The sequence below is a fragment of the Prunus avium genome, chromosome 1 (genome assembly GCF_965620075.1).
Source record: "Prunus avium chromosome 1, drPruAviu1.hap1.1, whole genome shotgun sequence".
Classification (NCBI taxonomy): domain Eukaryota; kingdom Viridiplantae; phylum Streptophyta; class Magnoliopsida; order Rosales; family Rosaceae; genus Prunus; species Prunus avium.
Window position 1 is genome coordinate 57007273 of NC_142284.1, and position 13619 is coordinate 57020891.

Sequence of the window (13619 nt, forward strand, 5' to 3'; positions counted from 1 at the left end):
AAATTCTGTTTTAGATTTAACTTCCTAACTTCTTGAATTCGGTAATCTAAAGTACATAACTAATTTGAACTTCTCAGTCTTCGTGGGTACGACCTCGTACTTGTCTTGCTATACTACTAATTGCCCCGTACAATTGCGAGTTAACATAATATTAACAACACAAGCCTAAATGGTGATCAATCATTCAAACTAGCATATTAACTTATAAGCATAATGAATAAGAACAAAAACCATAATTGAAACTTGGAAACTAATTAAACTTGAATACTTAAGAAAGAATGTACATTACAAATAAAAGTAAAGTGGAACTAAGAAAACTTGAAAGAAAATTTAGTAAAATCATTTTGTTACAACAATTGACAACTTGAAAGGAAACTAAGAGAATTTGAGGGAGAGAAGGGAAGGGAGCTCTAGAGAAGTGTTTGAGAGCTCCCCCCCTTGGGGTCTGTTTTGAAGCTTGAAGGCTTCTCTATTTATAGGGCTAAGAGGGAGGAACATCATGATGAAATCCAACACCACCATTCCTCTTTAATACAATCCATAACTCCCACTTCATCTTGTCTATGTTAGTGTGATTGGAAATCAATCCCATCTCATACTTCTTTTGTTGCACCTCAAGCTTTCTTCACATGGGTGTTCAAATGTGTTCAATTGTGGCTGCCTTTTGCTGCCAACCCATGTGGTCTTCTTTTGGTTGTTGAACAAAAACGAGTTTTCTGAACCAGTCTTGGTGTAGGAAAGCATGAGGTTTCAAAACGTATCCAATGTGGCTCAAATTTTGATATGTTATACTAGACACCCATTGGAACAACTTCTATGAAGAAAGTATTCCCATCGGAGCAGTAGAAGTGTGCGTTTTGGGCCTTGCAAGTTGGCTGCCGAACAGAGACTGGAATTGACTTCATTTCATTTCTTTTCTTTCTTTTTGCTTCACATGCATGCACATACTTTCTCTATAATAGCTCCAGCATGTACCAACTTGCTCCTTTAGACTTTCATAGCTGGAATGCCTCCCTACTTCACTCATTATGTTGGGTACAAAGTCAGTTATAGTTGGGGTGAGGCACATGGCTAAAAGGAGGCACATGGCTAAAAGTTGGCAGCTGCAAATCCTCCTGAGCAGGGTTCGGTGTTGGACGGGCTAAGGACTCCATATATGTTCAATTGGGCTGAAATTTGGATATGTTATAGTACACACCCATTGGAACAACTTTCATGAAGATCTTCACCTCATCCGAGCCCCAGGGCATGCTGATCCAAGGCCAAGAAGTTGACCTACGAAACTGGGCTGGCAAGGGGCTGTAGCCAAAATTAGTTTGTCTTTAAGCTCTTCTTCCATTCACCCAAATCATGCCTTAACATGCATGGATTGCATCATTTCCTATCCAAAGCCATCATTGTTACCTAAAGCTCAATGAACTGAAAGATAAACACAAAAAGGATTAAAAGCACAAGTTTAACTAAAAAACATAACCAAATCATAAGCTAGAAGGGTACGAAATGATATACAATTATGAACCGATCAATCATATCTACGCCAATCTGCATTTCTTGTGCTACCCTTTAGGATGAACAGAGAGAAATTGTGCAAGTATTTTAATCTTTATCTCATCTCCTTGGTTTTTCCTGATCCTAAACTACGGCCTTTAAAATGTAATTTAATAAAGAAGGCCGTATGACGCGTAGGACCTAAATTTATTAGTTTTCTAATATATTTGTTAGTTTCTTAGATTCTCTAGTTTTCCAAATTCTAGTAGGATTTCTACTTTTCCAAATTTTTAGTTTTAAGTTTCCTATTTTATTTGGGTTAGGATTTCTGTTTAAGCAAGGGATTTTTATCATATTATGTCTAGGTTTTAGTTTGCTATAAATAATCCCATGTAGTTCTTTAAAATTTAGATTTGGATATTGAGTAAACCTTCTCTTAAAATTATGTGATTTCTGTTCTTCCTTCTCGGTTCTCTGATTTCGGTCCTTTCTTTCGTCCCTTTGATCTATATTTTCGTCTCCTCGACCTCTGATATTCTTCTTGTTCTACTATTCTACCCTTTATTTTGTCTTTGCGGTCTATATTTTCGTCTCCTCAATCTCTTATATTCTTCTATATTCTATTGTTTAAGTACTTAATCTAATACCTACTGGCTGGGCTGTACTACATCTCTCTTAGTTAGATTATACACTCAAACCAACAGGCCTTTGATATTAATTTATTGAAAGAGAACAGTTTGTTTTCATGTTTTTCAAAATATTACCACTATTTTTACTTTCCAATATCTAAATCATATCCACTGAACTTGCAGTCTTAAACGAAAACATAATGAAGAAGTCAAAGAAGTGGGCACAACAACAATACACCAATATAGACAAAGAAAATTACAAGATGAAGAACAAAAGTGGGTTCTTCCAACCACTAGAAAGAATCTTTCTCTTCTCAACCCAAATTCTCAATAGAGAATCCCCAATTACACCCATGACTCACAAGGTCACATGCCCTAAACCATACGCCCTAAAAGTAGGGGGAAAAAACAAGGGCTAACCGGCAAAAAAAAAAGCTACAAAACAGGGTGGGAAGACCAAAAAGAGCTACAAAATCATGTACAAGGCAACTTTAGAAAACAAAACTGCATCCGCGTGGCTCGAGCAGTTTTGCAACATCACGAAATCGTGCTCTCTGGACTGGAAAATGTAGCTGGAGAACTGGTGCATATCCACTCAATTGGATTTTCTGCAGAATGTTCCCTCGCACATTTCTTGAGCTGATTAAGCACTTGGGCTCCATGATTGAGCAAACTAACTTCTTTTCTTTGGCAAATTTACTTTTTTTTATTTTTTATTTTTTTATTTTTATTTTTATTTTTACAAAAGTGAGCAAATCAACTCCACATGCTCCTCTTGATTGAGATGCAATGATCCCATCCTAGCACAGTTTGCAAAAATTTGAAGGTGCATTAACGAACTGAAGTCATTTCCACTTAATAGAGTCTTCATAACAAATGTTGTTAACCCGTATCGCTCTCGTATAGTGTATAGCCTGGACCTGGATTAAGGTCAGGAATTATACCAGATCTTCGGGTTGAGATGCTCTCCGGAAGTGACCTGCACACTTCGAACAACTATCATAATAGGGGCGAACTAGGGTTTGTCTCAGTTGAACTCCCTCTGATGGTTAAGTCAGAAGTGGTTCGAAGATAGAGAGAATGGATGTAGGGTTTGTAAGGTGAGAATATTTATTACCTTTGTCCTGATGTTGGTGAAAGGTATTTATAGAGGGTAGAAGGAGAGACAAAGATATTTTAAGAAGGAGATATTTATCTTCCCTCTCCCAAGTGGGACAGGAGTACATTAAATGACCTGTTCTAATCACCATGCTATCTGTCAGGGATTGTGTGATAAAGCGACATGTGGCTTTGGATGGGAAGTATATTAAATGATCTCTCCCTATCACCAGACTGCTTATCAGGAATCGAAGGGTAAGGCGACACCTGGCTTTGGATGGGAAATGCATTAACTGAACTCTTTCACTTGCCAAGCTGTTTATCAAATGGACGGAGTGACTAACCTGACAGGAGTCTAATCATGCTTGATGAGCATTAAATGCACCTCTGGTCGTACACGGTACCCCAGTGGTCTCGGGTCGGTATCAGGACGCTCGAGCGTCAATTTACCTTTTGCTCAGTCAGGTCTTGGTCGGGAGACCTTTGTTTTGATACCCGAGACATCCCGTTCGCTCAGGTAGGTGTACGTTTAACGTAGCCATCCATGGCCATGTGGTGATTTGAGATAGGCTCGGCTCACCATGATGATGGTATGGGCCATTAACAAATGTAGTTGCTTTATAAGGCCAAGTTGATGAGAAATTCAATTGGAGCTGAGGCACACTGGAAGAATTGAAAACTACTTAGAATATGATTACAAAATTTGAACCTGCAGATTATATCAAAATTATAAAAAATTATTTCGATTTAACGCTCATGTATTTTTGTTCTATTTATGTTCCTCTATTTGATTGTCAGGGTTAGGCGTTGACCACTTCTTTGCACGCTGGCTAGCCTTCTGAGCCTGCAAAATCGATCCAACAGTATAAATATTGGATAGGAGAATAACTACAGTTGGGCTAGCAAGCATTCAGAATAAGGAGAAGTAAATACAAATTCTTATACCTCCTTTTCCCAATCATGTCGTATTAGCACGATGGCCAAAATCACCGTTTGCACAGCAGTTCCACCAAAGATCATCCCACCCCATATACCCTGTTTTATAATAATTTGCACAAGCTAATCAATTATTTAAATATAACTAGCCGCTTTAATAATTCTACTTCGATGATACTCTCTAGTTTTTACTAACTTTGAACATTTAATTTTTTTTTAATAAGACTGAATCATTATTCAGAAAACTAAATTCTACTTATGGATAGCTAGCATGTTGGATGATTTTTTTTTTCTTTTTTTTTTTTTGGTGAATTTGAGTATAAAAGAACAGACCTAGAAAGAGTTTAGCTAATCTATTGGAGATGCTCTTAATTGGCGCAATAACAAAGAGAAACATAGCGAAATGTACCGAAACACCCAAGTGGCGGATCCATCCCATTACAAATGCAAGTGGGAGCCCAATAATATAATAGCAGAAAAGATTTATGTATGCAACCCATGCTTGCAATCCTGTGCCCACAACTATTCCTGTGAACACAAAGACAATTGTTTTACTGATTTAATAGAAGGGAAAAAACACACCAATGTTATGTTTGACAGTGATTTCAGAAGGGATAAAACGATTTCAAATAACCAAAAACACTTCTAACATCGTTTCACAGAAAAAAGTTTAAAGTATTCTTGGATTACAAAAATCTTTATTAGTCATTTTGGACAATGGTATGTGCATTTTCAAGTTTTTTACGAAGCACTTGTATTTGCAATTAAACTTTAAAACAGTTATGAGTAGAAATGCTTTTTAAAAAAATTTGGGTAAATTACTAGCACCTCGTAGAACCAATATTAAGGTTATACTAGGACTAATTTGTTGTTAATTAGGAGCTTCATGAATTCTCAAAATTAACCTGTCAGGACGGGTTGAATACTGTTAAGTAGAATTGCCATTGCCAAGAGATACGACATCTGACCAACTTCTTGGATGACATCAGTGCTGGATGTGAATATGTATGCAAACTTTTCATGGAGTATGATAGTAATTACACATACGCATAAACCGATGATGACAGATTCTGCCATTGAAACCTTGGCTGCAAATTTAGTTGCCTTCCAGTTTCCAGCTCCCAACTCATTCGCCACTCTTACTCTGTGAATTTCATCATGACAAGATTTTCAGAAGGCTGCTAAAAAATTAATTAGAAAGAATTAACATGTAATACGCCTATAACATGCATAAGTACGTATTTTTTAGAAGAAGATAAATAGTGGAAAGAGGTCAAAAAAATATGGTACCCTGTTCCAACCAAGAAGGCCCAATGAATCATGAGCTCCCACCCACTTATAGTCATGCTGCAAAATGTAATCCAAGCAATATCAGAAGGAAAAGTTAAAAACTTAAACCTAATTAGGTGTGGATTTTAAAAGATAAATTCAAGCAATATAAATAAATAAATAATATATATATACAGTCCCGAAGGTTAGGTCTTGTACCAAATTGTCAAGGCATCCACAGCAAGAGTTGCTTTCTCCGAGGATCCAGTCATTAGAATTAGGATTCTATAGCTCCAGAATTCCAAGCTGCAGAAATCAGAAGGTAGCATTATGGATATATATGTACATACTAAAAAAAAGATCAATGGACATTGGATATTGGTGTCCACAAAAGAAGTTTGTATTGACATTCGTATCCATAATATAACTAGAAATTAATATACATCTTATAGTTGTATCAACATTAATTTTCTCAAGTACCTACCCTCAATTTATTTAAATTTAAACTAAACTATCTTAAAGTTAGAGGGTTTAGTTGGAATCTTCAAAAAATTGGTTAATAAACCATCTTTTCTTAAAGAATAATATAGCTAAAAATCTACATAAATTTATACATAAAAATTATAAAAAATTCTTAAAAAATAAAAAATCAAGCAAAGGAAAGATTCAATACCAGCGCATGAACCCAGAAGCAGCAGAAAATTTGACAAATTCCCAAAGCCCAGAAAAGGCCTGCATGGAGAAACCAGCCCAACTCTGCGGACACCTACCAGACGAAACATACCAAAACAGGCCGATCCCCCAAACCCACCATGAAATATCCAGGGCCATGGCCGCACCCACAGCCCCAAATTCCAACTCATACACCAAAACCCAACTCGTTACTGCATGAAGCACCAAAACCGCCAAGGAAAACCACAATGTCACTAAGTTCTTGAGCTGGCTCTGCAAGAACCTCTGCAATGGGAACTGAAACGCATAGCTGAATTGCAAGGGTATAAGCCACAGAGCCACCACGCCGGACTGCTCTGCCACATCATCGGACTGTCCCATTAGTTTTAGAATCGGGGAGGCGAATATGTACACAGGCAATAGGAGAATGCAGCAGAAGAACAGCACAATCCATGACCTTTGCATGTACGTCCCCAACATGTGGTACCTTTTAGCCCCAAAGGCCTGCCCACATAGCGTCTCTAGGGCGCTTGCCATTCCTAACTAATTGATTGTCAAAACAAAACAAAAATGAAAAGAGTCATTAATATAGAAATGAAAACATATAAAATGACGCATTAATTATAGTTTGACATAGAAATGACTCATTAAACATATAAAATGAAAAGTATTTGTACATTGTGGTTTATTTCTTAGGAAGAATGTCTCCTTACAATTTTTCTTTTGAAATTTCAATTTGGCCAATATCATATTTTTGTAAGTTTGGTATACATTGTTGGTCCATGTCCATTCTCTGACAGCTTAAACTTTTGGGGATGGTGATTGTCTAACATGGTATCAGAGCTTTTCTTTGCAAGTGATCCTAAGTTCGACTCTTGTTCCCCACTTCTTTGTCAGTTTACAGGGTGTAAGGCGGCTATATCTATATATTTGTCTCTCTTCTCTTATTTGTCACATATGGCCAAATTGAACACCAAAATTGCAATCGACTGAAAACCCTAGACCAATGTAATTAGCCTAGCAAAGATACATGCAAAATGTCAAGAGTGAAAATCAACCAAGTATATTTTAGAGTGAGTTGAGAGATTGAGGTATGCTAAACTAAATCTATAATTACCAAGAGAGCAAAACCGAAGCCAACAATGATATTGGTGGCAATGGAAATGGAAGCAAGTTCAACGTTGCCAAGGTGGCCAGCAAAGGCTTGGGTAATGACGGTCATGGAGTAGCCAGCCAAGCGGTTGATGATATTAGGACCTACTATGCGCCATAGCTTCTTGGACTCTATCCACACTCTTGATGAAAGCTCTTCATTTTCTTCATCTTCTGAATAATTAGTGTTTCTGCTCGACGATTCTTCAATGTCGATGCTTCCCTGCGTAGAAACAATGTATTGTCTAATGGCCTAACAAATTCGGAACATTCAATATGGTGTAGAATCATCAGTCAGAGTTTGAGTTATAGGATGTTTATTTACCTAGAACTGGTATTCGAATTATTCCAATTTCTGATTTTTGGTGTGTTTACTAACACATGAGTGTTGTAGTTATTCTAATTTCCCCTACGTTTATTAAAACATAACGAATGAAAAATTATGTAAGTTGTTAAAATTTGTAATCTAATACTTGAAAAAAAAACATAAATTAGATTGATTAGGGAGTGTAATTAATCTCATACCTAAATATACGATTTTTGGTTTTTTCATCTCAGATTAGTTAACCACTTAGATTTTATGTTTTCAGTCTCAACATTTGGAATTTCAAACCTACCATCGTCATTCAATACTCTAAATAATCAACCGTATCAATAATTGAGGACAACTATGTATAAAATTGAGTATAAATAAGATTTTCTCAACACGTCCGTCCTTTAAGAAAGAACAAGTGCGGTACAAAGTGAATCAAAATATATGAATAACCAAAAGGTCAGATATTTACATATGTATAGTATCCCCGAACTTCAAATTAATTAACCCAAAATAAATTCACACCTTTGTTTGAATCTCATGAGTTGCGCACCTTTGTTTGAAGCCGTTCATTGTAAGCAAATTGAGAGGATTCAGTCAGTAGGAAGTGTTCTTCCAGTTATCAACAATAGAGACTTATTATTACAGAGCGAAGGATAAACGGAAGAAGCGTTCTTCTTCCTAAAAGAGCAGTTGGGCTCGTCTCATTAATGAGCTAAACGTCTCTTTTAAGATTAGTTTAGTTATGGGTACTTTAACAGATCTTCACTTTGGTTCCTTCTAACATTTAAAACGTGTACTTTTAAAGTATCTGTGCAATAATGGATTTATAACTCAAATGATTTTATATTGCAGAGTTTAGTTATCATTCAATTATATAACGGAGTAAAATAAATTGCAATTTGCACTAAATAATCAAGTAACCGCATCACCTCTCTATCTTGTTTTGTTTTGTTTTGTTTTTTCTTATTTCAGTGGTTGAAAAAGTAGCCTCAGAATTCAAGTGAAAAATAATGGACCCTCAGAAGTACACACACATGAAAAATTCCTAAGTTTGCAGCTAATGTACTTGTTCTTCTGATTGATTGTCTGTTTTAGGGGTTGACCACTGCAATACACGCTGGTTGGCTTTCTCAGCCTGCAAAAATCAAGCACCAATTTTGTGTTTGTATGAGCACGAGTTTGAACGTGGAAAATGCGATAAATGACCGACAAGGAGGGTGACCATACCACAATTCAAAAGATAGAAGTATAATTATTGTGTTCAATATCAATCGTACCTCTTTTTCCCAATCACGTCTTATTGTGATGATGGCCAATATCAATGTTTGAAGACCAGTCCCGCCAAAGATCATCCCACCCCAAATACCCTGTTTTACATAAATTGAACAAGAAATGTCAAGATAATGTCATTAATCCTAACAATGTTGGGTGGAAAATACAAAAAAAAAAAAAAAAAAACTTTCAATGCTAACAATGTGACAACATTTGTCTCCACCATGTGACAAAACCAGCTAATATGATGATAGAATTGATACAATCAGCGGATTTTCGGTACTATAAAGGACTAAAACTTCCCTATTACGGATTTTATCACATAACATGACGAGAGAAATAAAAACACAGGGAGAAATAGACAAAAAGAAGTTACATACACATAACAGTAAAGTGTAGATGCAGGGAGAGATATATATGAGCAAAACTTACCCCAATACTCAAGTTGAAGACCCATCCCATTAAAAACCCAAGTGGGAGCCCAACTATGTAGTAGCAGAAAAGATTTATATATGCCACCCAAGCTTGCCATCCCGAGCCCACAGCTACTCCTGTAGATTGTAAACCCATGAAACCCGAGTGAGAAATGTAATCAGTAAATTATACAGTCCCCTAGAGCAAAATTATTGTTCAAGTTCATTGCTAAAATATGAAATATGTACAACCACTTTTCTAATAGAAGCGAGACACACTTACATTGGTGGATAACATTTCTATTAGAATAACGGCTAAAAAGATGGTTTATAAATGTGTTACAAATTATTAGTGTGAAAAACGAACCTGATAAAACAGGTTGAACGCTATTAAGTAGAATTGTGATGGCCAAGAGATAAGCCATCTCATCAACTGCTTCGAGGACAGCACTACTGGAGGTGAATATGTATGCGATTTTGTCGTGGAATGCCATTATAAGTACACAAAAAAAGACACCAATCACGGTGGATTCTACCACAGAAACCTTTGTTGCAAATTTTGCTCCCTTCCAGTTTCCAGCTCCTAGCTCATTTGCCACCCTTACCCTGTGAGTTTCATCACAAGAATTACACCACATTGCCATAGAGTACAAAAGAGCATTAAAAACTTTAATGCCTTTTGGGCGACAAAGAAGTTGTTTTCATGTTGGGTTTTTCAAGCTTTTTGGCTGCAGTAAGAAAAAAGCAGCACATGAAAAGAGTACTTTCTTTTCTTTCTTTTTTTACTTTTTTTTTTTGGCAAAGGACCCACTAGTGTAGTGGTTTGGAGTAATTACTCCCTCAGGCAGGGTTCTGGGTCCTAGCATTCGTTTAGTGTGTGTGAGTTTAGTATGCTATCGCCCCTCTCAATAGGAAATGTCCTAAAAAAAATAAATAATAAAAAAGAGTGCTTTTGTTTTCATTATATTGGTGCATATATTCAAGTAATTTGACTCGAAAGGGAGGTTTGAGAACCTACCTAACAATCAAACCTCTCTCTCTCTCTCTCTAAAACTACACTTGCCAAGGCTGCTCTCTAACTCTCATAAGGTACCAGCATTTGCTAGCTACCCATTTTAATACGAAAGTGATAAGATTATCAACAAGCATTTGCTAGCTACCTCATAATTTTACATGAAAAGTAATGGTACCCTGTTAATATAATTTTAGGTTTATCTAAATGATTAGTTTTATTATAAAAGTGAGAAAGTTAGAAAGAGGGTTAAGAAATGGTACCCTGTTCCAGCAAAGAAGGCTAGAGGAATCATGAGCTCCCATCCATTAATAGTCATGCTGCATGATAAAGTCCAGTAGTCATAAGTCATACAGTAATGGAAAAGGGATTAGCTAAACCAGTGATTATTAAATCCTATATTTTAATTAATTAAACTTGTCTTAAAGCAAATTAAAAAAAAAGACTTTTAAAATGTGAAACATAGAATCTCGTACCAAACTGACAAGGCATCCACTGCAATAGTTGCATTTTTCAAGTTTCCAGTCATCAATATCAGAATTCTGTAATACCAATTCTCCAAGCTGCATAAATAAAATAGAACACCACCCACAGAAAATCAGCAAAAACCCAACAAAATAAAAAGACTGAAAATAGAAAATACGTGTACCAGAGCATAACACCAGAAGCAGCAGAAAGTTTGGTAAATTCCCAGAGCCCAGAAAAGGCTTGCATAGAGAAACCAGTCCAAGTCTGAGGGCACCAACCGCAAGCAGCATACACATAGAGCCCAAAAACCAAAAACCACCAGGAAATATCCAAAGCAATGGCAGCACCAACAACCCCATAATCCAACACATAGATGAAAAGCCAACTCACCAATGCATTAACCAATAAACCCACTAAAGAAACCCAAGCAATAACAATGTTCTTAAGCTGGCACTGCAAGAACCTCTGCAATGGGAACTGAAACGCAAAGCTGAAGTGCAGGGGAAGGAGCCACAGAGCCACCACCCCCGACAGCTCTGCCACGTCATCTGCCTGCCCCAGCAGCTTCAGAATTGGAGTTGCAAATATGTAAACAGGCGTAAGGAGAAGGCAGCAGAGGAACAGCACAATCCATGACCTTTGCAAGTATATCCCAAGCATGTGGTACCTTTTGGCTCCAAAGGCCTGCCCACAAAGGGTTTCTAATGCGCTTGCCATTCCTAACTAATGGGCACATAAGCAAATTGTAGAACAGTTAGAGATCACAAACTCAAATTCCGGGTAATGTTCTCTAGCCAGTTATCACGCATTTCCAAAATTGAAGCCCAAAATTTGTACAAAAAGTGTTTTATACATTAATTACGTACCAATAGCCCAAAATTGAAGCCGACGATGACAGTGTTGGCAATGGAAATGGAAGCCAATTGGACCTCACCGAGGTGGCCAGCGAAGGCTTGCGTAATGACGTTCATGGTGTAAGAAGCGAGCCTGCTGAAGATGGCAGGACCCACGATTTGCCATAGCTTCTTGGTCTCTGTCCAAACCCTTATTGAAAGGCTCTCATTTTTGTTCTCATGAGCACCATTTTGGGGCAATGGTTCTGGCAAAAGGGATAGGGTAAGGTCATCGTTTTCGTCCCTGTCTTTGCTGCTTGCCATTAGAGAAACAAGAAAGAAAGAGTCTATAATTATTGGCCTGCTGCTGCCTCAGTCTATGAGAGAGATTGAGAGCTTGGGTTTTGGTGACATTTGAAGACCAAAAGAGTGTAGTTAAGAGAGAATTGTTACATAGGGGTACATAACAAAAGAGTGAAAGAATAGGGGGGTTTGAGATCACAGGCTTGTGGGGCTAGAGACTAGGGTTGGCCAATTCTTTCTCAATGAAGTTATTGCCAACCAAATTGAATTCTTGTTTGAAAAATTGGCGAGCTGTAAAAAACAAAAAGAACCTGCAGCTATCTACGTGTGTGACGACCAGGAGAGGTCTAAAGAAATTGATATATCATTTTCAGTCTTGTATAATATAATTGTGGGCTTTCATTGAGGGCTTATTGAAGATGATCTGAGCCACACACTGTTTAGCAATATTTAGAAAACTATTTAACTATATTTGATTATCACCAAACTTATTTTAATATTTACTCTTTGTTCGTTTATTTATTTGACCACAATTAAATGTTTTATTGTTTTTTGACTTGTTTAAATATTTCCAGGGATCGATGATTCTTGATCGTAGATTGAAAATTTGACAATTCATATCATTGAATTGGAATACAAAATAGGCCTACAACGTGTCCCTCAAATAACCCTATGTAACTGACTACGACAATAGAAACTAACTAAATATGTTGTCAATCACTAAATCGAAATGATGTTTTAACTGATTATGTCGTGAATATTTTAATTTTTAATCAAACTTGCGTGACAAACTATAGCAAGCAAAGCAAGATTAGAAGCCAAAATAGGTACTAGTTTTTTTTTAAGGACCAGGACGATTTGCGGGTAAAGAGCTTAAGAATGTTGATCTAATATAAGGACAAGGACGATTGCCATAAATGATCCAACTGCCAAAGTTGATTAATATGAGGACAAGGAAATTATTTCAGTCTCGTATATAGTTGGATTTTTGTGATAATTTAAGAAGTTGGAGTTCAAAAATTTATTTGCCCTCGTGTTGAATCTAGGATCCTACCTTTCACTCATCTCCTTTCCAAGCTAGCTATGAGATTTCAGGAAAACAAGTTACTAAAGTCTCAGTTATCTTTGGCCAGAAAGAACTATGGTGTTGACAAGAATGTAATCTTTTTTCATTTCATGTTACTGGAACTGGAATTGAAGCTCGTGGCATCATTGGCATTGGCGACTTTGACAGGTAGTTGGATGTTTCTGTGTTGTAAATGACCTTGTCGATGGTGTCAATAATTGTTCTTTACATTGGCAGATTACAAACGTATATGCTTACGTAGTGCAACTAAAGGACAAATATCGAAAAAGACTCCTTAAGTCATGGAAATTCGTACATTATCGGTCTTCCATAACTACACTGAACATCTAAAAAATATATAAAAGGAATTCATATGTTCAGTATGAGAAGAAGTAAAAAAAGTTACTACTGGAGATTGAAAGATCATCTTATGATTTTTCTAAAACTAATTCCTATTTCTATTGTGTGTATTTCTTTTTAATTTTTGGTTCAAAAGTCAAAATCCCTCTTAATAAGGTAACCAATGAACTTTCAAAGTTTAGAAGTTCAGGGTATTTAGTGCCCGTTTGGCATTGCTTATTTGGGGTGATAAGTGATTTTTTAAAAATTTTGAGAAGCACAACCCTTTTGGTAAACTGTGAGAAAATCACTTATTGTTAAAAATTGCTGTGAGAGAAAGCTATAAGGGAAAG

The 13619-nt window shown here is 36.6% G+C and overlaps 2 protein-coding genes across 2 annotated transcripts; both read right to left on the reverse strand.

Moving 5' to 3' along the window:
* Nucleotides 1–3984: 3984 nt before the first annotated feature.
* LOC110751974 (protein DETOXIFICATION 27-like) lies at nt 3985–7443 on the reverse strand. Its single transcript, XM_088247498.1, has 8 exons — nt 7210–7443; nt 6094–6635; nt 5640–5726; nt 5442–5498; nt 5057–5295; nt 4561–4679; nt 4161–4250; nt 3985–4059 (listed from the first exon to the last, which is right to left on the reverse strand). The coding sequence occupies exons 1-8, from the start codon at nt 7312–7314 to the stop codon at nt 3985–3987; spliced, it is 1314 nt and encodes a 437-aa protein (XP_088103624.1). The 5' UTR covers nt 7315–7443.
* Nucleotides 7444–8443: 1000 nt separating this feature from the next.
* LOC110752000 (protein DETOXIFICATION 27-like) lies at nt 8444–12186 on the reverse strand. The gene is made up of 8 exons (XM_021952574.2): nt 11592–12186; nt 10907–11448; nt 10734–10820; nt 10521–10577; nt 9613–9851; nt 9265–9383; nt 8838–8927; nt 8444–8695 (listed from the first exon to the last, which is right to left on the reverse strand). The coding sequence occupies exons 1-8, from the start codon at nt 11880–11882 to the stop codon at nt 8618–8620; spliced, it is 1503 nt and encodes a 500-aa protein (XP_021808266.1). The 5' UTR covers nt 11883–12186; the 3' UTR covers nt 8444–8617.
* Between the last annotated feature and the right edge of the window lie 1433 nt (nt 12187–13619).

What these genes read in the sequence shown, in the direction of transcription:
- LOC110751974 (XM_088247498.1), bottom strand. Translation starts at nt 7,314, where the DNA reads ATGACCGTCATTACCCAAGCCTTTGCTGGCCACCTTGGCAACGTTGAA. An exon ending in GCTTCGGTTTTGCTCTCTTG is followed by an intron (nt 6,636 to 7,209) that starts GTAATTATAGAT and finishes ACAATCAATTAG; the next exon opens with TTAGGAATGGCAAGCGCCCT. An exon ending in TCCGCCACTTGGGTGTTTCG is followed by an intron (nt 4,251 to 4,560) that starts GTACATTTCGCT and finishes ATTATAAAACAG; the next exon opens with GGTATATGGGGTGGGATGAT.
- LOC110752000 (XM_021952574.2), bottom strand. Translation starts at nt 11,882, where the DNA reads ATGGCAAGCAGCAAAGACAGGGACGAAAACGATGACCTTACCCTATCC. An exon ending in GCTTCTGGTGTTATGCTCTG is followed by an intron (nt 10,821 to 10,906) that starts GTACACGTATTT and finishes TTATTTATGCAG; the next exon opens with CTTGGAGAATTGGTATTACA. An exon ending in CGTTCAACCTGTTTTATCAG is followed by an intron (nt 9,384 to 9,612) that starts GTTCGTTTTTCA and finishes TACAATCTACAG; the next exon opens with GAGTAGCTGTGGGCTCGGGA.